Source organism: Cavia porcellus, unplaced genomic scaffold (genome assembly GCF_034190915.1).
Source record: "Cavia porcellus strain 051 isolate PalLab524CR breed Dunkin Hartley unplaced genomic scaffold, mCavPor4.1 scaffold_32, whole genome shotgun sequence".
NCBI classification, from domain to species: Eukaryota; Metazoa; Chordata; class Mammalia; order Rodentia; family Caviidae; genus Cavia; species Cavia porcellus.
Genome location: NW_026947515.1, coordinates 44,282,816 through 44,310,172, shown reverse-complemented (window position 1 = coordinate 44,310,172; position 27,357 = coordinate 44,282,816). Strand labels below are relative to the sequence as shown.

Here is a 27,357-nt window from a genome sequence, read left to right as displayed (position 1 = left end):
AGACCTCAGATCGCCCCGCCCACAACATCGCCCCGCCCCTAGATAGCCCTACACGCGGCTTTTCCAGCCTGGAATTGCTCCTCCCTCCGGCAGTGCCTAGAAGCGGAAGTGGCGCTGGAAAATAGGACCGGGTTGGGGCCTGTGCTATATTAGCACCTTCCGGGCTCGTAGTGACGAGTCCGCCGAAGTTGCACACCGGACTCGGCTGCCGCTGCGCTGACGTGGCCCCCGGAAGTGGGGTTTGCGCAGGGTTGCCATGTTGCCACAGGTGAGGGGTTGTGGGGTTCGGGAGAGGGCAGCTGCACCTAGGGGGCTGCCTTGTTGTGTTCGTGGGACGAGACCCGGGCTTCCCGGGGCTGTTGCGCCCCTGCCTGCCGCCCGAGTTCGAAGTAGAACATGCTGGGCGGGCGAGAGTGGAGGACCGAGGACTGTTGTCCGGGGAGGGATTCTGGGTGCCCCGAGGCTTCTGGTGAGCTGGGGCAGGGAAGAAGCCCGTCGCCTGCAAATGTCAACATTTGGTTGACTCCCGGGCTGGGCAGCAGCCACGCTGTGGGCTGGAGGTTGTGGATAGTTGCGCTTTCCTCAGCCCGGCGTGCACCGGCTGGGAGGAGGAAGGCTCTGCCGGTGGGCATGTCTCGGATTTCTCCTGACCCTGTAGAAATGTCAGAAAACGCCAGAGTCTTGCATTCGGTTTGTTACCACACTAACACTGGCGGTGATTGTCTCTCTTTTTTTTAATTTAGTGTATTAGTACATGTGTGTAGTACATATATAACTTTCTTGTGGGAAGTTAGTACCTGTAACACATCTTAACTTTATTTTTGTCCTCTTTTCTGTCCCTCTATCTCTCCTCCTCCTATTTCTCGATCGTCCCTCCCCCTTTTTTGGTACGTGTTTCCTGTACATAATGTTTACATTCCTTGTGTGGAGTTGGTACATGTACATACTATCATAGTTTTCATCTTTCCCTCTATTTCTCTCTCTTAATCTCCTTAACCTTTGAGAACTATCTGTCTCCCTACGATTATCTGTCTTTTGATTTGCTCTTTATTTTTACTCAGGGTTTCTTAAAAGAGACCACAGGTTTTTGAACCGAGGTTGTAAGACATTTAGTAATCTCTTTTAAAAAACACTATTTATAGTGCACTTTGACCTAAGTTATCTTTCTCTTCTCTCTCTCTCTCTTTGAGATAGAGTCTTTCTGTGCAGTTCAGACTGGCCTTAAACTCACCGTGTAGCTTAGGCTGGTTTTAAACTTGCAATGATCTTCCTACCTCAATCACCACACCCAGCTTCTATTAAATCCCACCCCTATTTGTTTCATGAATAATTTATTGAGAATTTATTGAGAGATTGCTGTGGCTCAAACCCTATTCTTCAGGCCCAGGCATGGGACTGGACTCAGTACAGACATGTTTTTTTTTTTTTTTTAATGCCTTGTATTGTAAGAGTGGGTGCAGGGGTTAGATTCCAGGACTTGGAGGCTGCAGAGGGTCAGGGGAGGGGAGAGATGATAAATTACATAACGAAAGATATTTTCGGGCCATGGTAGCAGAGACAGAAATGAAATGACAAGTATATAAGTTTGGATTTATAGTCAGAAAAGACCACTATGAGTTGGTGTCTTGAATGGAGAAAATAGTGGTAGTTCAAGTTTAACTCTGATGGTGCTCACAGGCCGAAAAAGGTGGTGAAGCAGGCCCACATGCAGCTCTTCTTGCTTTATAAGTGTGTTGTTGACCAAGGATCTCAAGCCCTTTATTGCTAGGCGGTCATCTTTCTGCCTCAGCCTGCCAGAGTAGGATTACATGCATGTGTCCTGCACCCAGCTTACCTTCAAGATTCTTAATACAATAGCTGGCATTTCCTTGTGAATCAGAGCATGTCAATCCTATGCTCAGAACACTGTTCACCTCAAAAATTTTTTATAAAGTTCCTATACTAGCATCTTAATATGCTTAAAATCAAACTTTGATTTTGCCTCTAAATCTGTTGCATACATCATTTCCTGTCTTAATAAACAAAGGCAATTGCAAGAATGCAGAGATACTCTTTTTTTTTTTTTTTTCCCATACCACTTAAAACAGGGTCAGTAACTTAGCAGCCCTTCTGAGTGACTAAGGGAGACTAATTTTTCAGAGAGCAGGATAGAAGAGTGATCCAGATAGTGGACCACAAATACAGACGGACTCAATGTGACACAATTGTGGTGTGTTTAAGTGACTAAAAAGAAGCCCAGTCTGACAGGACCTTAGTTATTGTTTGTTTCCTGTTTTATATAAAATTACCATAAATTTAGTGGCTCAAAACAAATTTCTTACAGTTCTTGTGGTCAGAAGTAAAAAATGAGACTTTTGTGATAAAATCACGATTTGAGCAGACCTTTGTTCCTTCTGGAGGTTTTAGAGGAGTCTGTGTCTTTAACCTTTTCCAGTTTTCTGAGGCTGCCTGTGTTCCTTAGCCAAGCACCTTGTTGCTCTGACTTCCAAAGCATCAGCAGAGCCTAGGCACATCTCACTCTGCCCCCTTGTATCACCATGTTTGACTCTGACTTTCCTGTGCCCCATTTGAGGATCAGCATGATTATATCCTTGGGCCCATCTGGATAATTCAGACTAATCTCCCAAGATCATTCATTTGATCACATCTACGAAACTTTGTTAAGGTAAGTAAGTATGTTCACAGGTTCCAGGGATTAGAACCTGTATGTCCCACATTGACTGAGAAGAGACTTTATCACCCTACACAGTTAAAGAGAGAGTAGCCTGAGAGGTGTTAAAGGTGTGCAGAGAAAGATCATGAAAGAGTAAGGAATCTGTTTTTCAGTCAATGTGCCGTGAGTTTTAAGGTGGGAAATGACAGTTTAAGATGACATTGTCTTGCTGCCTGCTGAGTGGAGGTTGGCCTGTTGGGATCAAAAGCAGAGGGCCACAACTTTTTATTCCTTAGCATTGCTTGGTAGGTAGATCTTAATCTTGGCTGTGTGGTTCATTTATGAGAGAGCTTTAAAAAAAAATCCAAACGTCCTACTCACGCTCCAGACCAATTACATCTAAACCTGTGGGGATGGTACCCAGGTATCATTTGTTACTTTAAAAAAAACAAAAAAAGTATTTTGTCTAGTCGAGAACCACTGGTCACAAGGATCTGATTCCATTTTACCTGTCCACTTTTAGCTTCTATTCTGCTTTTCTCACCTTTCTTGTACTATATGGACTGCGTGGTCATTCCACATAGATACCTTGTGTATTTCCTCATCTATGCCTTTGAACACATAGTTGAAGGACTGAGCGAGAGACTCTGAAGGCTCTACTGATAAACTTTCTTCCAGGAAACTTCCCCAGACCCTCTAATGGAAAGGATTCTTCCCTCCCCCGGGCTCCCATTTGCAGTCACATGTTTCTAGACACAGTGTGCAATACATTATGGGTAATTGTTCCCTTGTTTATTCAGTCATACTGTCAACAAATACCACTTGGCTAGTGTGGTTGTGAACTAGTATTTATTACAGTAGGAAGAGTCTTTGTCCTCCAGCAGTGTCTAGGCAGAGGTAGGAGGGACAGGTTTGTAAGAATAGCTTCTGATAATTCATCTAAGGGTTTCTCCAAGGGGTGGATTGCAGGGGAAGTTTCCCAGCTACGTCTGTATGTGATATGAAATGTGGAGGGCCAGCTGGTGTTTGCTGGATGGTGAACTTGGTAGGGGGTGGGGAAAGGCAAGAGCATTTTGAATAGACAGAACATGTGGAAGGCAGGAAGACAGGAGAGGCCCTGCAGTACCTGTGTGGCGGGCCTGGGGGGAGGGAGTGTCAGGTAAGTGGGGGCATCAGATCATGCGATCTATACTTTACGAGGAGGAGTTATGTTATCCGTTACTTGGACGCACACCATTGCAAAGTTTGAGCAAGAGAGTCACATCGCGCGGTTTCTGTGGTGGACACTTGGGTAATGTAGAGGAGGAGCTGGAGCAGAGCAGGGTGGATGGAGAGACACAGGCAGGGAGGCAGGTGGGTGGCACTAGGGAGGGCACAGTTCGCAGGGTCCTTGAGGTTGAAGCTGAGGGGAGTTGCAGTGAGTGGAGCTGTGAGCCCTCACATCCCAAGGCAGTGAGAGGAAGGAGTGTTCCATGAAGGTGGATGGTGGAAGGCCAGTTCAGGCTTAGGGTTTTAAAAACCTTTTTTGAACAATAAGTTCTTAAAGAGGTATGCGTGCTGACTAGAAAGATTTGATAGAATTGAAGATACAAGAAAATAGAAGTAAAAGGGAAAATGATAGAAGAAGCCTCTGACAAGGCACGAAGAGGAAACGCACAGCGAGGTGGTTTTGGGAGGGTGCAAAAACAGAGTTTATCCTCCATAGTCTCAGCTTTCTCTGTGACCTAGAAACGGCACCTGAGGGTTGGTGTAAGTTTGCAGGACCATTATCTGCAGTCCAGCATTTTTGGAGAGGTTGGTAGCCCAGGAATCGGTCTGGGAATAACTCAATGTGGGATGACCGTGTTGGTATTTGCCAGATGTTTGAAGTGGGAGGAGAAGATCAACATACGTCTTTCTCCTAGGTTGTGAATTCCTGATGGCTGTGATGATGTCTTAAATTTTTATCTTCCTTTTGATGAACATGCATCTTTGCGTTGTGCTGGCTATGTAAATACTGAATTCCATTTTGTTTCATAGATGTTTAATTTTCTTACCAGGACAGTAATGATGATGCTGAAGATGTTTCACTGTTTGATGCCGAAGAAGAGACAGCTACCAGACCTAACAGGTCCAAGATCAGGTGAGAGGTGTTGCACTGTGTTAGACAGAACACAGTGCTGTTCTGTCTCTGTGTTGGTGTCGCTTGGTGGGATTGAAGGTGGAGTGGTTACAGTGTGCTTGTGAATTGTATGTTGCTAATTGGGTTTAGTGTGAGACTAGGAAATAACTGGTATACGGTCTTTTATTGAGTCCTGAGCTTTCAAATCAGCAAGTGCCATTACTTGAACACTAGGGTTTTTAAATTCTGTAATAGCTACTGTTTCCCGACAGTTTTATACATTTCTTTGTATAATTGAAGTTGATATATTACATTTTGATTTATTATCCAAATTTACATTTCTTAGAAATACTATGAAAATATCAAGCGAAACAGTTCTAGGCTTCTCTCTAAAGAAATTCCCTTACTGCAATAAAATTCTACCTGAACCTTGAAACCATGCAGAATATAAGATGCCAGACACAAATGGCCAAATATTTTGTGATTTTTTTATTTATATGAAATGTTCAGAAAAGGCAGATCTTTGGAAAGGGAAAGTAGATTACTGAAGTAATGAAAAATTACTGATTGTGCTGATGGTTGCACATTTCCAAATACACAAAAATCATGTAAGCTGTATACTGTTAAGTAGATGAATTGAGTAGTATGAGAATTATATCTGAAACAAAATCCAAAACATTTCACTTGATGGTTACTTTGTTTTTTTTTTTTAATTTTAATTTTTTTAGTACCTGTTTGGAGTACATGGCGTTAACTTTACCTGTGGGTTGTTGACACATGTGCATAGCACATTTTAGTTCCTTTTTTTCTTCCCCTTTTGCACACCTCCCCCATCCACCCACCTCTGGATCCCTTGCTCTGTTTTTGGTACCTGTTAGCAGTACATTCCTGTGTGGAGTTGGTACATGTGTGTACACATCCCAGTTCCTTTTTAAAGTCTGTCTGTCCCCTCTGCTTTCTCCTTCCCATCTCTTGGCTCCCTTCCCCTTTGAGGAAGATATAACTCTATTTCCCTCCTTTTGTTTTTTTTGAGACAGCGTCTTACGGGGTAGTCCAGACTTGTGTTGCACTTGTGGTGATCCTCCTGCTTCATTCTCCCTGACTGCTGGGATTACAGGCGGTGCCGCAATGCCCACCTCTGTCTTTTATTTTGCTTTTTGTTTTACTTTGTGTTTCTTGTGTAAGAGAAACCATGTTATATTTAAGCTTGTGTGTCTGATTTATTTCATTTATTAACATTATGGTCCAAGGTTTCCTTGAGATCCAGTTTCCTGCAAATGACTCAAGTTTAAATGGTTACTTTGTCTTACTGCCTGAACTGATTTCTGGGGGTCTGGGAATTCATTTGATGTGATTTGATCAAGTTTCTTGTTATGTGTTTTTTGGAAGTTTCTTTTCAGTACGGTGTTAAAGTCATGTTTATGCAGTACATTTACAGAGAGGCACACGGTTTGCTTCTTCCTCAAACCATCTTTTATTTTGATAAAAGTCCTTGGGGCTGTACTGTGGCTAAAACATTTCACATGTACGTTTAGCACCTTAGTAAAATATAATTGCATCTTTATTATGCTTCGGTTTCAGGCATCCAGTGGCATCGTTTTTCCACTTGTTCTTTCGCGTCAGTGCGATTATAGTCTACCTTCTGTGTGAACTGCTCAGCGGCAGCTTCATTGCCTGTATGGTGACCATTATCTTACTGTTGTCATGTGATTTTTGGACAGTGAAGGTAGGTTTGTTTTTATTTTAAAAGTGTTTTTAATATGAGTTTTAATGTATAAATAATAAAAGGTAAGAGCAGTTTAGATTGGTTTTATCTTTTTGTTATTTCAGGCCCTATCGGTTACAGTGTGAGATACAGCTCTCACATGTTTGCTGTTACACTGCTGAGTTTTCTGTGCCAAGTAATACTAGCAGCCCTAGACTGTATATTAACTCTCATGGATACTACTAGTTTTGCTTCAGGGTCATTTTCTGTTATGTTGTGTATGATTTTTGTGAAAAGTTCCAATATAATTTGTCCACAATTACCTTTTGCAGGGGCTCTCAAGGGATCTGTAGCGTACTGTTTCCCAACCAGGGGCACCCTCTGCCCTCCTCTCCCCTACCTGCATGGGATATTTGTCAGTGTCTGAAACATTTTTGATTGTCACAAATAGGAGCACAGGAAGGGAAATACGGCATCTAGTGGGTGTGGCCCACTAGATGTGACCAGCTGTGCTGCTAAATATTTAAGATGTACAGGAAGCCCTCCACTACAGTTATCTGACCCAAGATGCCAGTTGTACAAAGGTTAAGAAAAAGCGGAGTTATCTAGCTGAAGATGTCAGTTGTGCCAAGGTTGAGAAACCCTGGTATAGACGATAAAAAGGAATGCAAGAATTGGTCTCAAAGTTAAAGGCAATGATGATGTGTGTGGAGGTGGATGAATGGGTGGGTAGGTAGATACATAGATTAATAAATAATAATATAACTAATAAAATAGTCAAGGTGGACTTTAGGTGGTAGATTTCTTGGTTAGTCATTGTACCATTTAACTATTCTGTGTGTGAAGGGAAAAAATCAAATGAAGTAAACAACAAAACAGGTCTACTGTGACATTTCAATCATATATATTGATTAAAGACCAGTGATTTGTTATAAATTCATATTCATCTTTCCTGCTATTTTTAGATGTTTAAGTTCTTGTAACTTCAGAAGTGGTTGCTTTGGTAGTGGCTGGTTTCCAGAGGCCGTATAAGGGATTTCAAACATCTTTTTTCTTTTGTGTATTTGACTTTGCATTTCTTCTGTTTTATGCTCTAAACAGTATCTGTTGTGACCTGTTCATAGTTTTGTTTTGATGAATTTTATTTTTGATGTTCATACTATTTCTGTTTAACTAAATAGAATATGACCTTCATAATTTCACACTCTTATATAGCTTTAGTATCTCTTATCCAAAATGCTTGAGACCTGAGGTGTTTCATATTTCAGAATTTTTTCAATTTTGGATTTTTATCTGTTGACGACTCCTAATCTGGGAATACATGTATGAAGTGCTCCAAAATCCCAAATCAGCTGAATATTATGTCTGCGGAAAAACAGAGAAAATTCAGATTTCAGATATGAACATCAGAGAAAATGAAATGCTTTTGGAGTTAGAGTAAACAGTGTAACCAAATAGCCTATTTTCTGATTTTTTTTTTAAACAAGAGCTTAAAAAAATGTCATGCTTTTATCCTTGGGAAAATTATTTACAGATACCTAAACAATTGAGATGTGAAGCAACATTCAAAACTTAAGTGTGGAGAATTATTAGATAGGATTGCTCAAACTACCTACATTTTCTGGTCCGAAGAAACAAAGTTAGAAAGCAGTGAAAAATGGTTGTTAAAATTGAGATTTGTAAAGAAAAAGTCAGTTTGCTACATATTTTGGTGTTAAAAGGAAACGGAAGCTGGTGGTGTGGTGCATGTCTGTACTCCCAACTACATGGGAGACTGAGGCAGGACTGTGAGCTTGAGGCCAGTTTAGGCAAGTGAGCAAGTTTCTCTCTCAGATGCAAAGGACTGGAGATGGAGCTCAGAGTTCCCTGAGTTCAACCTTTAATACCAGAAAAATAAAACAAAGACCAAGCCTGTAAGGTAACAGGCTGTTTGCATTTTACAGTGATCATCTAGACTGAAACTTTAAGAATGTATCTAAAACCGCATTTAGAGGAAAACACAGTAGACTAAAAGTTTTTATTACTAAAGAAGAAAGTGAAAATAATAAACCACCAAAGTGCAAAACTTTCAAAATAAAAACCTGAAATTAGGAAAAATAAACCAATAAAGGTAAAAGCAGAAAGAAAGAATTGGGAAATGGTAACATGGAGGGATTTGAAAATATTTTAGAATCTATTTCTTGAAAATGCCAGTAAAGGAGACTTGTGGTTATTCTCAGTCTCGTGTGCCGGCTCTTCTCCCATGTAGCCTTGTAATGTTAGTATCTGTGCCTTGTGAATGTTGCTCTTTTAAGTTTCTTCTTCCTTCTGTATTCCTTCTGTGTGCCATCTGTGCTTCGGGTTGGTTGACTGTAGATTTAGCTCTGTGGCCACATGTGTGCTAACAGCTCTAGACTCCTCATCTGTCTCCTTTTTTTTGGTACTGAGAATTGAGCTCAGGACCTTGCGCTTGTCAGGGAGGGGCTGTGCTGTGCTGCTGGGCTGTATCCTCATCCCCATCTGTTTTCTTGACATTCGACCTGGCATTTGTAAAATATTGTAGTTCTTGCCTTCCACCAGCAAAATGCTTCCCTTCCATAATTATGCCCTTTCCCGGGGGTCTGCAGGCCCTGTGTCCTCACCTGAGTGGACTAGAAGTGTATGATTTGCCTTCCGTCTGCCCAGCCCCGTCAGTCACCAAGTCTTACGAACTTACACATTTTTCTCTGCTCTTCAGAGGTCCTGTGCTGCTGCTGCTGTATCTGGAATGTTTTGCTTCTATATCATTTAATACATTGATTCTTAATTATTGTTTAATGTCACGATCACATTACATCGTAATGGGGCTATGAATAATGTTGAACACATAAAAGAAAATATGTAGCTGGGCGTGGTGGCTCACACCTGTCACTGGGGAGGCTGAGGTAGGAGGATTGTTGTGAGTGCAAGACCAGCCTGGGCTACAGAGTGAGCTCAAGTCCTGCCTGAACTGCATAGAGACCCTGTCTCAAAAAGACAAAAAAAAAAAAGAAAAAACATGTAAGATTACAAATATATCACATTAAAATGCAGTTGGTCATACATGCTCCTGAGTTCTACCTGCATCTGTGTATTCAGCTAACTGGATCAGGAAAACTGCATGCGTACTGAACACATACAGATATTTTTCTTACTGTTGCCCCCTAAACAATACAGTATAAAAAGGATTTACACAGCATTTAGACTGTATGAACTGATTTAAAGTAGACAGAAGTGTGTGCAGGTGTTAAGTGTAGATGTTATGCTGTTTTGTACAGTATGAGGAACTCCAGCAGCTGTAGGTTTTGATGTACATGGTGGGGGAAGGGGTTAAAACCAATCCCCTATACTGAGGGGTGTCTCTTTTATCTTCTGCATAACAGTAGAATGCACGATAAGGTTTTTTAGCTAGGGGTTGAGTTGAGACCTATCACATAATAAATTATGCACCAGCCTACTTGTATAGGCATTAAATGAGGATTTTGATATCTGAATCCACATCAACTTTTAAATAAAAGCACACAAAATTTTTTGCAAAGTTCTAATTTAGTAGTGTGTATTTCTTTGTGATTACACTAGTAGTGCAAGGCAGATTTTAAAATACTATCCAGTGGTACCTCAGTTTACAAACTTGCCTTGTTCTACAATTTTGGGAAAGATAGCCACTTTTGTGTTTGTGGGAAAGATGATCGTGGTCCTGCTGGTTACAGTTGTGTTTGTTACCTGATGCAGAATTTGCATATGAAAACAGAATTTTGCCATTTGCAAACAAAACGATTTGTGAACTGAGGTAGCCCTGTAATTTTTTTTTTTTTTTTTTATCGGTACTGGGGATCGAACTCATGACCGCCTGCTTGCAAGGCAGGTGCTTATGCCACTGGGCCAAATCCCCAGCCCCTAAGTAGCCCTGTACTTTTAAAATAGTAATGAATGTAAAGAAACTATAGTATTAAATGAAAAATACCTAGTTTTTACTGTGACAAAGTTACGAGTTTTTAAAATTTAACTTAAATCATGGTTTGTTGTCTACATTTATAAGTTAAAGGTATGCTAAAATACTTTTATTTATAGAAAAGTATAAAAAATAAAGAAAAAAGTTTCCCTATCCAGGTTTATAGAAACTCTGAATCTGTTAGTAGTAGACATCAATGATTAAACATCCTTTAAGTTCATTCCCAATGCTGATTCATTCTGAGACACAAGGCTAGATCACATGTCCTTGTTATGTTGTTAGTATATTCCGTGCTTTGATGTACAGCGTGTCTCACAGTTGGCAATAGTACATTTGTGCACTGGTCGGTCTCTGTTCCCCACAGTATTTGAAAATGTGAGGACAAAGGAGGCGTCTGTGAGTCACAGTATTTTTTTTTCAACCATCACATTGCAGATGCTTAGTAAATATTTGTTGATTAAATATTAGAAAAATTTTCAAAATAGTCGGTAATGTTAATAAATAAGAAGAGAAATTGGTATACCTCAGGAACCGAGTGAGATGAATAGTGTCCATAACCAATTGTAGGGATGTCAAGTTGTAAAAAATGTATAGCTACAGTCAGGATATATGGAAAAAGGTAGGTCACAGTAGCCAAGGAACAGTTGGGCTAAAGAAAGACACGGGATTGGAGTTTTGATGAGGTGGAGAAGACACTGTAATGTTCATGGATAGACATGTTACTCTGCAGCCCTGTTGGTCATGCCATTACCACGTTACTTAATACACAGTAGTCTTTGTTAACAGCCTCCTAAAGAAATAAGGCTGAAGAGTTTTGTTGTGAAATGTTGTAGTAAGATAAAGCCTTACGGGGTTTTAAATAATGTTCTTCACGCATGTGTGTTTGTTTTTCCCAGAATGTCACGGGTAGACTAATGGTTGGCCTACGCTGGTGGAATCACATTGATGAAGATGGAAAGAGCCACTGGGTGTTTGAGTCCAGGAAGGTAAACTGCATTTTTTTAGGTCGCATCATGGGATGATGCGTGGATTACACGGTAATATTTAAGAGTAAAGCATTTAAGATTCGAAGTACTACCCTAAATCATTTGCCATGTCAGATAGTCTCCTAAAACTTAATACATTTTTTTGTTTACTTCAAACTGGAAACGAAGTGTATATAACACAGAATCCTCAGAGAGGAGGTTGGGTCAGAGTTCATGTAGCATGCTAACCTGTCTCTGCAGGGCTGCTGATAAAAGGTCTCTTTCTGACAGCACCAGATTGATGGCCTTGCTAGGTATGTTATCTCCATGCATCTCTCTTTGTCCAGCAGATGGCTGCCTCCAATTTTATTCTGTCTTTATTCCCATGGTCATCTTCCCCTGGTAGACAGGAAAAAGGATTGCCGCTGTATATTAAGTCTGAGTTGATTCCTCTGTTTTTTAAGCTGTGTCCTTAGAGGCCCGGAGCCTTGTCTCCTTTGGATTAGCCTGCTGTTCTGTAGTGAGCATTCTGTTCCCCTGTGGCAGTGGTGGTGAGCCTGTGGCATGCACGCTGCAGCGGGCTGTTTGTATCACTGAAAGCTCTAAACCGCTCACCGTCATACCCAAAGGGAATCAGTTTGGGAGGCAGAGGGCAAAAGTCTTGAGATGTATTGCCAATTGCATTATTTGTCTTCTGCTTGGAAGCGCAGACCAGTAATACTTCTTATAAAGCAGCACTGTGCTCCGAGTGAGTGCATATTCTGTAATATAAAATTTTGCTGGAGATAGCTCATTTCTCTGGTAAATTCCTGGATTTTGCTGAGACATTTTGGTTATTGTTTAGAATCCTTTGATTCTGTTTTTCCCTTTGGCTCCTGACATGGCCATTTAAGATTCTAAGATGTCTACAGCCTTCATTTCCTTGAGTGAAAAAGGCGTCATTCAAAGCTTCCTTATGAATAAATAGTACAAGTTCATGATGAATTGAGTAGAAGCCTACCAGAGATTATTACATTATTTTGAGTTGTGATAAACTATCCATTCTGCCCCGAAAATGCAATGTTCTTGGGTTGGAGCAAAGTATAAAAAAAAATTTCCTAAAATTTCAGTAGAGGTAGAGCTACTAACTGATTTTATTTCTTACTTGGCACTTGGGTTGTCTGATTGAGTCTTAGAATTTGAGAGAAATGTGCAGTTTGCTAGAATTATTAAAGTTTTTACTGATAAATCTCAAAACACTTATGACTGATTTTATTTTTTATTTCATAGGCAACTTCTCAAGAGAGTAAAAGTTTTTCAGAGGCTGAATCCAGAATATTTTGGTTAGGACTTATTGCCTGTCCGGTGCTCTGGGTGATATTCGCCTTTAGTGCCCTTTTCTCCTTCAGATTGAAGTGGTTGGTGAGTATCAGTGTAGAACTTTTGAGTAAGATGTCTAATGGGTGATCGTAATTAGCTGCCTGTGTCCTTAACATTAAGGACCTACTCTTTAAAAAAAAAAAAAATTAGTCTATATATAGAAAAAGGAGTTTCATTTTGGCATATTGGTCCATGTACATAATGTCACAGCATCACCTTTCCCGCCCACTCACATCCCAAGGAATGGAAATTAGGTTCTATCTCATGATGATAGAGAAACAAGGCACCACCAGAATGTGGAGAGCAGGAAATGTTGCTGCCATCTTTGGGACATACAGTCTGTCTTTGACCCAAAGCGTGTTATTCTTGTAACTGTTGAATTTATCCAGTTAACATTTATTTGTGTCAGATCTTTTTTCTTCCAGGTTTTAGTTTTTCCTGTCTGTGTTTTGCTACATAGATTCTCTTTTTTTCTTCATGCGCATACATTCATACTTTCCTTCTTACACTTTGCAAGTTCCGTATTCTTGTCATCTTTGTTACGTCATGACCATCTTGTTTGAATAAAGAAATTCAGTATTTATGAATTTTTGCTATGAAAGAGATGGGAAAGTTAACAATCAAAGTTTCTCTTAAAGATTTTTGTCTGTTACAGGTTTATTTTAGTTCTTGTAGTGATTATTTTAAAAATGGTAAGCAGTGTATATATACCTGTTTATTGACTCCTAGAATGTTTAGAAAGGGGCAAAGTAAGCACATATTTTTTCCTTTTTTGTTTATTCCATTGTTTTTTTTTTTGTATTATCAAGGTTCAGAACAAAACCTGTTTTTTTTGAGACAGAGTTTTGCTATACAATTCAGGCTGGCTTTGAACTCACTTCATTGCCCAGGCTGGCCTTGAACTCGCAGTGATCCTTCTGCTGCAACCTCCCAAGTGCTGCTTTACAGGTGTGCACCACCACGCCAGGCTCAGAACCACTACTATTTGCATTTACATTTCTTGCTGGTTCTTCAGTCTTTGATCTAATTTTAAAACTATTTACCAGTCCAATTATTTTAAATACAGGATGACCAAAAGTTACATATATTTTGGTTAGGTTTTATAAGATAATATAATAGGAAATATAAAAATGACAGCTTAATCAATTTTATTTAATATAAGAATCAGCTGGTTGGGATCAGGGATATAGTCAGCAGCACAGCTGGCTGGCAAGCACGAGGTTGTGAGTTCATTCCCTGGTTCCAGGAAAGAAAAAAAGAACCTGGTTGAAATGATACCTGCCTAAGCAGTGCGCATAGTAAGTGTGTAAACAAATGCACTGCCTGGGTGACACTGGCGGTAAACTGTTAAGTGGTTAAATATGTTGATTTAGTGCCTTTTTACCACAAAATAGAATTTCATAACGATAGGAATAATAATAGTTGATACACTATCATTATCTTAAAATTACTCAGTACAAAACATAGAAAAGATTCTTACAAAGAAGAAATGAATAGTTAATAGCACAAAACTCTTCAATGAACTACAGAAACTAGAAATATAAATAAAATGAATTAATATTTTTGAAATAATGGGATAGGTAATTAGGGAATTATTTGAACCCTTGTCTACTTTCTATTTATCTTCTCATTTGCTCTTTATTATGACTTTTCCTTTTATTGGGTGGTTGGCTGTATTCCATTGTTGGGTGATACTTTTAGAATGTTGAGGTTTATGTTCCTTTGACTTGCATATTTAAGAATTTGAGCCTATTGAATTATTCTTGAAGATGGTTGCACTGGGTTATTCCATCATTTTCTTGTATTAAATGTTGGAGAAATCAGAGGCCAGGCTTTCTGGGAATTGTTTCTCTCTGATGACTTCTTTTTAAAATGTTATCTGTCTGTATTTATCTTTTAATTTTAATTTGATTTGGTGCTGGCAATTGTTTCTCTCTGATGACTTCTTTTTAAAATGTTATCTGTCTGTATTTATCTTTTAATTTTAATTTGATTTGATTTGCCAAGCAGCACGTGCTGCCTGGCTGTATCCCTGGCCCTGTATATATCTTTTTATATTGAGTTTGCTGGAATCAGCCTCTTCCGATATGCAGACTCAGGTTTGCGTTGAGTAGGAAAAGTGGCTTCTGTTACATCTTTAAATTTGTTTCTGTTTTATAGCTTCATTTGTCTAATTTTGAGATACCAGTTGTTTCTGTGTTGGATCATTTATATCTGCCCTCACCCACTGTTTTCCAGTTCTAGTTGCTTTAATCTTCTTTTTTTTCCTGTTCATTCATGCATGCATTCATTCATTCATTCAGATTTTTGTTGCTTGTTTTTTGTTCTTTTCAGTGCTGGGGATTGGACCCAGGGAGCACTTTGCTTATTCCCGGTGCTTTTTATTTTTTTGTTTGAGACAGGGGCTCACTGAGTAGCCCAGGCTGGCCTCAAATCTGTGATCTTCCTGTCTCCTCAGTAGCTAAGAGTACAGGCCGCACCTGTCATCTTACTGCACATTCAGCAAAGAAATTTTTTTGGTACTGGGATTTGAACTCATCACCTACACTGAACTGCCTGACCAGCCCAGAGTGCAGGAATTACAGGTGTGTGCCCTCACATCCTGCTCACTCAACAAAATTTTTAAAGCTGGGAGGTTAGGAATACAGAAGAGTCAGATGTGGTGGTGCATGCCTATGACCCCAGCACTTGGGAGGCTAAGGTAGAAAAATGACTGAGTTCCAGGTGGACCTGGCCTCGGTAGTGAGTTGGAGACCAGCCTGGAATGCATAGAGTCTAAAAAAAAAAGAAGGAAGGAAGAAAGAAAAAAAGTAATGAAATAAAAATATCTCCCAGTTAGTAGTAGGGTCCTGAATGGGTAACTGTGTGTCCCCTCCATCCAGAGCTTTTCTTGGATTAGCAAACACAGACAATGCTTAGTTGTTTGGTGGCCACTTATCACAGGTGGCTCTGTGTTTAAAGTGACCTTTTGAAATTCAGACTCTAACCAGGCTACTCAGCCTGCAGGGTTTAAATGAAACTGGACTTTTAAAGAAAAATTTATTATTTTGAAATGTAAGTTCCTGGAAGCAGGAATTCAGTAGGGAGTGGCTGCTTTCCCTGTTGCATGAGGAAGTTCATCCTTGGTCCAAAGTCTAGTTCACTTCCTGTTCTTGCCTTCATTCTTAGCAGTGTGGCTGATCATCCAACTCTGTCTCTGGCCTTTTCACCAGCCAGCTGCCTATTCATAAGCTAACTAAATTTAATATTTTCCCTTCTGAAGAAGAATCCTTAACTGTTCTTTGGAGAGAAGGGACAAGACCAAATTTGGCAATTTCTGCTGAAGGGTGTCAGCATAGAGGCTAATTTAAGGGCCTTCTATTGAAGTCGTGATGGGGTTCAGCACTTACGCACCCTCTTGACAGGGTTGCTCTGGCGCCTTCATCGTTGGCTCCATCCGTCTACTTGTCCATTTGGAGTTTGGCAACCTATTAGCAGGAAAAAAAATTTTATCGAGAGATTAAGAATGCATGGCTCAAACGTAAGAAGTGGAATGGTAGAATGAAGGGCAAATCAGGGTATAGATGTAAGGTGCCGAGTGCAGCCACGTTCCGAGGGGACTGAAGGGGCACTTGTAACCAGTTGGGGCCTAGGCCTTCCTGCTCATGGCCATCGTCAGTAAATGGACATTTCTTTACATGGTTTTTAGGTCCTCTACCTGATGTAAATTATTTATCCAGAGGAAAGAAGTCTCATTTATGAATGTACGAGTTCAGCCAAGAAATTTAAGATTCCTGGAGTGCTTTTACAGTTGCCACTGTGGCTTTCCAGGCTTGTTGAACCATAATAATGAGATTTAGGACTGATCTTTCTAATAGGGGATTGGCTACCAACCAAAAGAGCCCCCCTGGCGGTTGTACCCCCATATGTGGCCTCCTAGTCATATGTGTGTCCACCTGAATCATGTTTTCCAGTCCTTCCTAAGAAGGCAAATTGGATGTAATGCCATTATAGGAAGGCCAGGTTTAGTTAGTGTGAGAATCTGGCCTGAAGAGCCCCTCTCTGGACTTAGTATCTTAATCTTTGGAATAGCTACTACCATAGTACAGACCTGTTTCACTTAGAGGGCAGCACTAGATGTCAGTTTGTCCTACTTAAAAAAATAAACTCTGCTGCCCTCAAGGGAAGGGGCCTCAAGTGTTCCTGGGGCTAGAACAGTCCACTTGTTGGTTTTTTTTTGAGGCTCTCTATATTAGAACAATCATAGGAAGTATGCTACTTTGACAGACCCAGTTGATCTCTGTATAAGTATTCTCATGAGACAGATCCATTAAAATTGTAATGTTTGCGCACAGATTTGGTTAGGGTTATGAAAACAAACCAAGCCTCAGCACCAGAGCTTTGAAAGGGTGTTTCCTGGAAGAGAGGCATAGAGGGACTAGCTGCAGATACCCTGAGTTATGATAGTCCTGGCATGTTGACATGGGAGAGAAAAATTAAAGGAGCCCGTAAGTGGATGGTAGGTATCTGTGAAATTGATTAATCTGTGGCAGCTGTGGGTGGTGGTGAAGTCCTGACACTCTTTCCAGTGGACTTTTAAGTGCCAGGGTTGTGATACATCTGGGGCTGATGTTGAATCCCCCCAGACAGCTAGCTCTTCCATAATGGCTTTATTTATTTATTTTTATCCACCTGCTGTTGTGAGACTGTTAAGAATTTAGGAGATAACCATCCTACCCAAGAGGATCCTTTATGCGACTGAGGGCATTTCCCCATAGTTTATCCACTTGTCCTACCCAGATTTTGGCTTTATCTCTCAGGGGAGTCCTATGTGGGTTTGTTACCATAGTGTTTAGGGATACAGTTGTTGCTGGGACCTGTTGATAGCAGTGTTCAAGGGACAAAAGCAAAACTACAGTGGGGTTGTGGGTTAGGTTCTCCCTTGTGAGCGCATCAAACAATCAGAATACTTTCCTTTAGCAAGTATTTTATGAGTTCACTATATAGTTGGGCATGGTGGGGCATGCTTATAATCCCAGTACTCTGGGAGGCTGATGCAGGAGGATCACAAGTTTGAGTCCAGACTGGTAAACTCAGCAACTTAGTGAGACTCTGTCATAAAACTAAAAAAATGTAAAAAGGTTCAGGAGGGAGCTCAATGGGAAGGTGATGCACTCAATATCCTCTCCCCAACCACTCTGCCCACCCCTACAAGAGTTCACTGCAGGTCGGAGCTGTTTTGGTGGCTGGAGCTAGTTAGTGGCCAGGTGATCAGCATGACTGCTCTGATGGTGAGGCCTAGGGGAGAGTTGCCAGCCAATAAAACCTGCAGGGAATGTTAGGTAATGGTATTATAGCAGGGAATCAGTAGAGCACACCGGGACAACTGCAGCTCGCTCAGTAGGCATCGGCAGCGACTTCTGGACTTCATTAGCTCTGCTGTCTTCATTTTTCATCTCCTGTTGCCTTAGTTTACTTTCATGCTCTTCAGATTTTTATCTCCAGAATCTTCTATAGGGTGAGCTATTTCTCAGAATGCTTTTATTTCAGTAGCTTGTACTTCAAGAAGAGATTCGTCATCTATTTTTTGTATAGTGTCCTTTCATATTGCCTTTTTCTCCCTGTAGTTTTGAAGAGGTACCTTTCGCTTTTTCCTGTCCATTCAGCTCTGTCTACACCTTCTCTTCCTGCAGCCGTATTGCGTGAATTCTCCTCTCCTCGAACACCTCCCCACATTGCCTGAGGTAGCCTGACGATGCCGGTGGAAGGAGACCTTAGCTGGACCCTGGCTGCCTTGGCTGGCTTGCTTGGATTGTGCCTTCTGATATGGAGTGGGATTCTTAACTCCTTGTTGACTGTGAGCCCTATTCTGGTTCTACACTCTTGGTTTAGGTCCTTTGGAGACTCGAGCTTTAGCATCCATCCAGTAACAGCTCAGACTTTTTCTAATAGTGCTTCCTCTTCCCCAAAACAGAACAGGTCAGAACGTGACCCAACCCAGCCCAACCCAACCCATCCCATCCCACCCCATCCCACCCCAGCCCAACAGCGAAAGGTGATTTGGCCCTCTGGTAAGACTATAGGACACAGTTGCAGACCTCACCCAGGCTCTCTGAACGTTTCCTGTCTTTGGGTCTCTTACGATCCCTGTCTCTCGTGACTCTGAGTCTTCTGTCCTGCTTCCGCTGCTGCTTCCTACCGTGGCCAACTGCAGGGATTTTCCTCCCTGGCTGGGGGATTCTGTGTTCATGGCTTTCTGCATTTTTGCTTAAGGTTGTATCTGTCCTCTGGTCTTCTGTTTCTGAGTTGTTGGGGGGTCATAATTATTAGTGTAATTCTGTGAATCTGTAACAGACTGACTCTTCTGCGGACCACCAGCCCTTTTGTGTATTTATGGGGACTGGCTGATGGGCCTTTTAAAAAATACTTGTTTTATGTCTATTTTAAGAGGAAACAAATCTTCAAATTTGACTTTCCCATGTTAAGTCAGAAGTCTGCTTGTTATAACTTATAGATACGTTTTACCATTTGTTCCCACTGAATAAAATGGGTACCTCAGCATGACCCCCATTCACTCTGTGAATTCACCTGCCCTGGCATTGTGGTACAAAAATACCCAGGAGCACCCTGAAGTTAGAGATTTACTTAAACAAAAATATAGTTTTATCCTTTATTTCTATAACTAGCAACCTTAAAAATCTAAATTTAAAACATAAAGTACCAGGTCTACTTTTTTTTTTTTTTTTTGAGACAGAATCTCACTATGCAGTGCAGGCTGGCTTTGGGCTTTGGCCCCACTCTGTAGCCCAGGCTGGTCTTGAATTTGCAATGATCCTCCTGCCTCAGCCTCCTGAGTGCTGGGATTACAGGAGTGTGCCCCCACGCCTGGCTTCTTGGTCTGCTTCTTTTACCTGACATTTGAACCAGTTCATTATTTAAACATTGATCTCCTCTGATTTACTTTGAAACCTTTGTCCAGCCTGTTAAGAGTTAAAGAGAAATGGAGAAAGACATTCTAGTAACCGCATTGCTTTTCACAGATGTAATTATTTCCTGAATATTTTTAATGTAAGTGTTTAAATCTTGTTTATGTAGAATTGTAGACTAAATACTTTAGACCATATCTAGCCCAATGTCTGTTTTTGTAATTTTTTATTGGAACATGGCTGTGCCCGTTTGTTTACTGTTTTCTGTGGCGGCTTTGGGTTAGAATGGAAGCATTAAGTAGTGAAAACAGACCATAGGGCTCATAAAGCCAAAAATACTTATTGTCTGATCATTTTATAGAAAAGCTGTAGAGCAACTTAACTTTGTCACTGTTTCACGTTGCCCTAAGGGTCCTCCCGTAGTAACTGAGGAATGGCCTTGAGTTTTTGTTCCTAATTCCCAGTTGATCTTAAAGTGTCGTCTGGAGATTTCCTGACATGACAGTAAGAAGTAAGCCGCTCTGCAGCGGTATCTATCTTCCTTGCTCATCTTGCTCCGCACAGGAGGCGCACCCTGTTGGTTGCTGCCATAGGGCAGAGTCACCTTGCTTTCTTAGGAGCCAGCTGTTACATGTGCATCAGCTTGGGGCACATTCACCTCTGTCTGCTGTCAGTTGATTGTACTTGACTACCAGTCTTTTATAATTGGTAGAGGAATAATCAGCAGTTGAATCTTTCCTGGACCTCCCTTTGCCTTACATTTACTCATAAACGCCTGGAAAGCACAGCGAAGGCTTCCCTTCCCAGGGCCCCCGCTTCCCTTCCCAGGGCCCCCGCTTCCTTCCCAGGGCCCCCGCTTCCCTTCCCGGGGCCCCCGCTTCCTTCCCGGAGCCCCCGCTTCCCTTCCCGGGGCCCCCGCTTCCCTTCCCAGGGCTCCCGCTTCCCTTCCCAGGGCCCCCGCTTCCCTTCCCGGGGCTCCCGCTTCCCTTCCCGGAGCTCCCGCTTCCTTCCCGGAGCCCCCGCTTCCCTTCCCAGGGCCCCCGCTTCCCTTCCCGGGGCTCCCGCTTCCTTCCCGGGGCTCCCGCTTCCCTTCCCGGGGCTCCCGCTTCCCTTCCCAGGGCCCCCGCTTCCTTCCCGGGGCTCCCGCTTCCCTTCCCAGGGCTCCCGCTTCCTTCCCAGGGCCCCCGCTTCCTTCCCGGAGCCCCCGCTTCCCTTCCCGGAGCTCCCGCTTCCTTCCCGGAGCCCCCGCTTCCCTTCCCAGGGCCCCCGCTTCCCTTCCCGGGGCTCCCGCTTCCTTCCCGGGGCTCCCGCTTCCCTTCCCGGGGCTCCCGCTTCCCTTCCCAGGGCTCCCGCTTCCCTTCCCGGGGCCCCCGCTTCCCTTCCCGGGGCTCCCGCTTCCTTCCCGGGGCTCCCGCTTCCCTTCCCGGGGCTCCCGCTTCCCTTCCCGGGGCTCCCGCTTCCTTCCCGGGGCTCCCGCTTCCTTCCCGGGGCTCCCGCTTCCCTTCCCAGGGCCCCCGCTTCCCTTCCCAGGGCTCCCGCTTCCCTTCCCAGGGCTCCCGCTTCCCTTCCCGGAGCCCCCGCTTCCCTTCCCGGAGCCCCCGCTTCCCTTCCCGGGGCCCCCGCTTCCCTTCCCAGGGCTCCCGCTTCCCTTCCCAGGGCTCCCGCTTCCTTCCCGGGGCCCCCGCTTCCCTTCCCGGGGCTCCCGCTTCCCTTCCCGGGGCTCCCGCTTCCCTTCCCAGGGCTCCCGCTTCCCTTCCCAGGGCTCCCGCTTCCCTTCCCAGGGCTCCCGCTTCCCTTCCCAGGGCCCCCGCTTCCTTCCCGGAGCCCCCGCTTCCCTTCCCGGGGCCCCCGCTTCCCTTCCCGGGGCTCCCGCTTCCTTCCCGGGGCCCCCGCTTCCCTTCCCAGGGCCCCCGCTTCCCTTCCCGGGGCTCCCGCTTCCTTCCCAGGGCCCCCGCTTCCCTTCCCGGGGCCCCCGCTTCCCTTCCCGGGGCTCCCGCTTCCTTCCCGGGGCCCCCGCTTCCCTTCCCGGGGCTCCCGCTTCCTTCCCGGGGCCCCCGCTTCCCTTCCCAGGGCCCCCGCTTCCCTTCCCGGGGCTCCCGCTTCCTTCCCAGGGCCCCGCTTCCCTTCCCAGGGCCCCCGCTTCCCTTCTCAGGGCCCCCGCTTCCTTCCCGGAGCCCCCGCTTCCCTTCCCGGGGCTCCCGCTTCCTTCCCGGAGCCCCCGCTTCCCTTCCCAGGGCCCCCGCTTCCCTTCCCAGGGCCCCCGCTTTCCTTCCCAGGGCCCCCGCTTCCTTCCCAGGGCCCCCGCTTCCTTCCCAGGGCCCCCGCTTCCTTCCCGGGGTCCCCGCTTCCCTTCCCGGGGCTCCCGCTTCCTTCCCGGGGCTCCCGCTTCCCTTCCCGGGGCTCCCGCTTCCCTTCCCGGGGCTCCCGCTTCCTTCCCGGGGCTCCCGCTTCCTTCCCGGGGCTCCCACTTCCTTCCAACTCCTTCCCGGGGCTCCCGCTTCCCTTCCCGGGGCTCCCGCTTCCTTCCCGGGGCTCCCGCTTCCTTCCCGGGGCTCCCGCTTCCCTTCCCGGGGCTCCCGCTTCCTTCCCGGGGCTCCCGCTTCCCTTCCCAGGGCCCCCGCTTCCTTCCCAGGGCTCCCGCTTCCCTTCCCGGGGCTCCCGCTTCCCTTCCCGGGGCTCCCGCTTCCTTCCCGGGGCTCCCGCTTCCCTTCCCGGGGCTCCCGCTTCCTTCCCGGGGCTCCCGCTTCCCTTCCCAGGGCCCCCGCTTCCTTCCCAGGGCTCCCGCTTCCTTCCAACTCCTTCCCGGGGCTCCCGCTTCCTTCCCAGGGCTCCCGCTTCCTTCCAACTCCTTCCCGGGGCTCCCGCTTCCCTTCCCGGGGCTCCCGCTTCCTTCCCGGGGCTCCCGCTTCCTTCCCGGGGCTCCCGCTTCCCTTCCCGGGGCTCCCGCTTCCCTTCCCAGGGCCCCCGCTTCCTTCCCAGGGCTCCCGCTTCCCTTCCCGGGGCTCCCGCTTCCCTTCCCGGGGCTCCCGCTTCCTTCCCGGGGCTCCCGCTTCCCTTCCCGGGGCTCCCGCTTCCTTCCCGGGGCTCCCGCTTCCCTTCCCAGGGCCCCCGCTTCCTTCCCAGGGCTCCCGCTTCCTTCCCAGGGCTCCCGCTTCCCTTCCCAGGGCTCCCGCTTCCTTCCCGGGGCTCCCGCTTCCCTTCCCGGGGCTCCCGCTTCCCTTCCCGGGCTCCCGCTTCCTTCCCGGGGCTCCCGCTTCCCTTCCCGGGGCTCCCGCTTCCTTCCCGGGGCTCCCGCTTCCTTCCCGGGGCTCCCGCTTCCCTTCCCGGGGCTCCCGCTTCCTTCCCAGGGCCCCGCTTCCTTCCTAGGGCTCCCACTTCCCTTCCCAGGGCCCCCGCTTCCTTCCCAGGGCTCCTGCTTCCCTCCTCAGGGCTGCAGGCTGCCTGAAGTACATGACAGCTGTGTCAGTGGGTAGTTGAGTGGATGACTCTGTTCCCAGAACAGAGCGCACATCAGATAGGTCTCTTCTGGCAAGTTAAGGAGTCTCTTTGGTGTAACTGCTGCTCTGCGGAGGCTCGTTTCTCCTTCTCTCTCTCACCAGGTTCCGCCTGTTTTGTTTTTTTCCTGGTCCCAGGCGGTGGTTATCATGGGTGTGGTGCTGCAAGGTGCCAACCTGTACGGTTACGTCAAATGTAAGGTGGGCAGCAGGAAGAATTTAACCAGCATGGCTACCTCGTATCTCGGGAAGCAGTTTTTAAGACAAGTAAGTGTCTTCTGTATGTTATTGGTGACTAATGCAGTGATTTCTCTTTTGCAGTTTTAATTTTTCTGAAATGCTTAACAGAATTTTTAAAGGTGTGTCATTAAGTATGGGATTATGATAAAGATACTTTAATTGCTCTTGTAGGCTTTTAGGATATTCCAGAAATATATTATTAGCACATTAAAGTTATTTTAAAATCAAGAGAGATGAACTACATTGATAATAAACATTTTTTTAAAATGGCCACAAGTTCAGTTACTTGCCATTAATTATAGTAGCTTTAAATGGATGTCCTTGAAGAACGCATATTGTGAGGTTTTAAGGGTTATAGGAAGAACCAGGAGCAGACTGAATAAAAACATTGCTGAGAATTGTTTTATGTACTCTGGTGGTTTTTCCTCCTCTAGAACATCCAGGTTTAAACAGTTCCTCAATATGAGAGTATCGATTGGGGTTTTCAGTGGGCTGAGTGAGTGGTCATAGGGAAGTGGTTATTTATTAAAATCTATTGGGTCAGTAGGTTAGATCTTTTTTTTGGAGATAGGTACAGGATTTGAACTCAGGACTTGGAGCTTGTCAGGCAGGCCCTGTGCCACTGAGCTGCATCCCCAGCCCTAGACTAGGGTTAGGGTGTTATGTGAGTAATACTTCATATTTGTTCAGTGCAGAGAGTTATATAAGATGGTGGTTCTCATATTTCAACGTATATCAGAATCAGCTATTTTGAGGGCACAAAATAGCTGGGCTTTATGTGTGAGGTTTTCTGTTCAGTAGATCCTGGGGTTGGAGGCTTATAATTAGTATTTCGAACAGGTTTTTGGTCCAAAGATAACACTTCAGGTAACTAAAACCCAGAAACAGTAAGTTGTTTACTCAGGAACATAAAGGTGGTAGATGGCAGACAGCTAAGGCTTGAACCCAACCCTGTGTACTACCAATTCATCATTCTTTCTGTTCTACAATTTTTTAAAAAATTAATAGAGGATTAGAGGTAGAAAAGACAAATATTTCTGTAGGTTTGTAATTCTTAGCCTGAAGGGTTTTTGCACAGACCCAATAATGTTTTGCTGTGTAATTTTTTTGTAAGGTAATTTTTTTGTCTGTGTGTGTACTTAGGATTCCAGTGTGTCTGGAGGTAGGACAGACATTGAATATAGTTGGAATTGGACCTTGAACCTGGCATATCACGGATAGGGTCAGTGTCATCTGTGGTACCTGGTGATGCTCTGTCCACTGGGTAAAGCTGGGATCTGAGTGGATGATGGTATCCAGAGCTGTTTCTCCAGGATGGCTACTTACTAACATGAATGCTAGTAATACAGAATCAGATTATGCTTACAGATGCAGAATGTGTTCCTAGGTCTAGTTTTGAAGTCTGTGTTATATGAAATGAAATAATTTTGAATATTAAGGAGTGTTTTTCTCATTTACAGAACACTGGAGATGACCAGACTTCCTGAGTAGAGAGAAAGCTTATGTGTTCTGTTACCTTGGGGAATAATTGAAGAGATTCTTGACTCTGAATTACTTAGAGGTCCATTCATTTTGAAAAGAGGCGTATTGGGTTTGTTTTTCTGCTTAAAAACTTCTATTTAAAAAATAGGGAACAGGTTTCATATTGTTTTCATTTTCTTTCTATTTTCTGGGGCTAGAAAGTATAGTATCATCAGAAACACTGTCAGAATTTGTTTTATAGTATACATGTACATACTATATGCTATGTAATAGCACTTTATTCCAAATTAATGTGTTCATTTACATAAATAACAGATCTTTACATTTTGATCTTAGAGCATAGGAAGGTGTTCTTAGTTCTATGTGTTTGCACATTATTTCTGTAGATTATTTTCAGAAGTAAGTTTTGATTCTATGTGAAAGTGAGCACTTTGGCATATGTATGAGTTTTAAAAGTTAGAAATAATTGTTCATTTTTATTATGTACTCCATGGTGAAATTTCTTATCTTAGAAATACATGCTGACATGTAAAAACCGAATTCAGACCAGTAGTGTTAACTAATTTCTAAAATTGTGTTTTTATTTTTATTTTGAGGCCAATAATGTCTAAATAGAATCTTCATAGTTTATGTTTAGAGTGCACCCAGGGATTGCTGCTGTTTTGTTTATTTTAGGGGAAGGATAGTGAAGTTCACTTTGGAAGTTTCTGAAACCCCTTCAGTGGTCTTTGGACTAATAAATTTTTTACCACTGAAGGAATATTATTCTTATGATAATGAGAATAATCTTTTGATCTTGGCATAATAAATGCCTAAAAGACATTTTGTTTTATGAATCTATTTTTTTCTGCTATAATGGGGATATTGTAAATCATACATTTATATTGATGGCATTTCTTAAAGCTATATATGTAACTAAACTTATCTACAAATTATTGTAGGCATCTATACATTCTGTTGTAGGTACTGTAAACTTTGTTGGAGTCTTAATCACCAGATTATGTTGTGAATATATTTGTACATTGTTAAAATATTGTAAAGATGTTTTGTTAAATTGAGTAAGTGTCTATTGGAGTAGGGACTTGAAAAATGCATTACTTTATATTTGTATAAAGCTTTATTGTTTACAAAGCATTCGCGGTGTGTTATCTCATTTAGTCCTCACAGAAACTATCTGATGATGTCTTAGATGGTGAAACCATCCTTCCAGCTATTGAACAACTTGTTCAGGGAGATACAGGTCACAGCATATCTGTAGAATATTAGTAGGTCATATAACTATTTTTAAAGGAAATATTTGTCTCTAATACCTGTTCTTTCTTTTAGACTCATTAATTTGTTAAGTATTTATTATATTCAGCTGTTACTCTGGGCAAAAAGTTGGTAATGCACCAGAGGCATGTTTTCAGTCAGTTTGGAAGATGTAACCTGACCCGTTTAGGGCTGGCAATCTAACAGGGATGGATTGGTATAGTTATTGAGTTAACTATATTATTTGAATCTACAGTCCTAAAACAAATATGACATGAATTTTGGACTTTGCATCTGGCAGGGACTGCTGCCTAAGAAGGAGAATGAAGGCCATCCTGTCCTCCCCCTGCTTTTCCTTCCTGCTGGCTGAACATAGACACAGCCGCTGGAACTCAGCCTTGGGGAGGGCTTGTCTTTGTGAGTGGTAGGGAGGGGAGGTGGAGACTGTCTGAATCCCCTTGGCGGGTGTAACAGCCCTGAATTACCCATCTGAACTTGTACATGAGAGAGAAGCAAATGTCCATCCTGTTGGTTACTGCTTACGCTTTGGTTGTTTATAGTTTAACTGAATTGTTACCAATATACTATACTTTGAGCATCACTCATAATTCTTCCCTTTAGTGTAGCATTTGAGATGTAATAATATAGTAAGGAAGCACTTACTATTTGACCTTTTTTTTTTGGCTACCATAATGCCTCTTGTTACCTTCAAGAGATTTGCCCATACCATCAGGCATCATAAAATCAAACAAAATAGTACAGAATAAAAACCAATAAGAACAAAACAATGGAAACAGTATAGAACTTCAAAAGAGGATAATAGTAAAACCACAGCGAGTATCATAATGCATCTTACTATCTTCAAAGTAGTTGCCTGTACCATCAGACATGATATAGTCAAACAAAACAATACAAAAAAATCAGTCAAAACAAAACAATGAAAGCAATACAGGGCTTCAAATCAAGCTAATAGGAAATCAAAAATGATTACCATAATATATTTTGTTATCTTTGAAATAGCTGTCCATGCCATCAAATATAATACGGTTAGACAAACTGAAACAGAATAAAATCAAACTAAACAAAACAATATGGGTTTCAAATCATGATAATGGATTAACAATGGCCACTGCATTCCCTTTTTAGACAATTCCTCCCTTTCACTTTCACAAGATGTATTGTACATTTTGGATCCCACTAACTCCTTTAGTGTTTATACTAGGGAGGCAGTACGCTATTCACCTATGTGACTG

The 27,357-nt window shown here is 43.4% G+C and overlaps 1 protein-coding gene across 3 annotated transcripts; it reads left to right on the top strand.

Moving 5' to 3' along the window:
- The first annotated feature begins 94 nt into the window (after positions 1-94).
- On the top strand, positions 95-25,987 carry Tvp23c (trans-golgi network vesicle protein 23 homolog C). Of its 3 annotated transcripts, XR_216224.4 has the most exons (8): positions 95-268; positions 4,693-4,775; positions 6,336-6,480; positions 11,305-11,394; positions 12,643-12,774; positions 18,405-18,568; positions 23,270-23,398; positions 24,832-25,987. XR_216224.4 is itself a non-coding variant. In NM_001281984.1 (7 exons), exons 1-7 carry the CDS (start codon positions 257-259, stop codon positions 24,856-24,858), a joined length of 618 nt encoding a protein of 205 aa, NP_001268913.1. In that variant the 5' UTR covers positions 236-256; the 3' UTR covers positions 24,859-24,967. The 3 variants fall into 3 exon arrangements, 2 of the variants coding, with proteins under 2 accessions (NP_001268913.1, XP_063097689.1); NM_001281984.1 differs by lacking the exon at positions 18,405-18,568 and having other exon boundaries at positions 236-268; positions 24,832-24,967; XM_063241619.1 differs by lacking the exons at positions 95-268; positions 18,405-18,568 and adding an exon at positions 2,641-2,665.
- The last annotated feature ends 1,370 nt before the right edge of the window (positions 25,988-27,357 follow it).

Excerpts from the sequence above, each read along its gene's own strand:
- Tvp23c (NM_001281984.1), top strand. Across the intron at positions 12,775-23,269 it reads CCTTCAGATTGAAGTGGTTG|GCGGTGGTTATCATGGGTGT; the intron begins GTGAGTATCAGT and ends TCCTGGTCCCAG. Across the intron at positions 23,399-24,831 it reads GGAAGCAGTTTTTAAGACAA|AACACTGGAGATGACCAGAC; the intron begins GTAAGTGTCTTC and ends TCTCATTTACAG.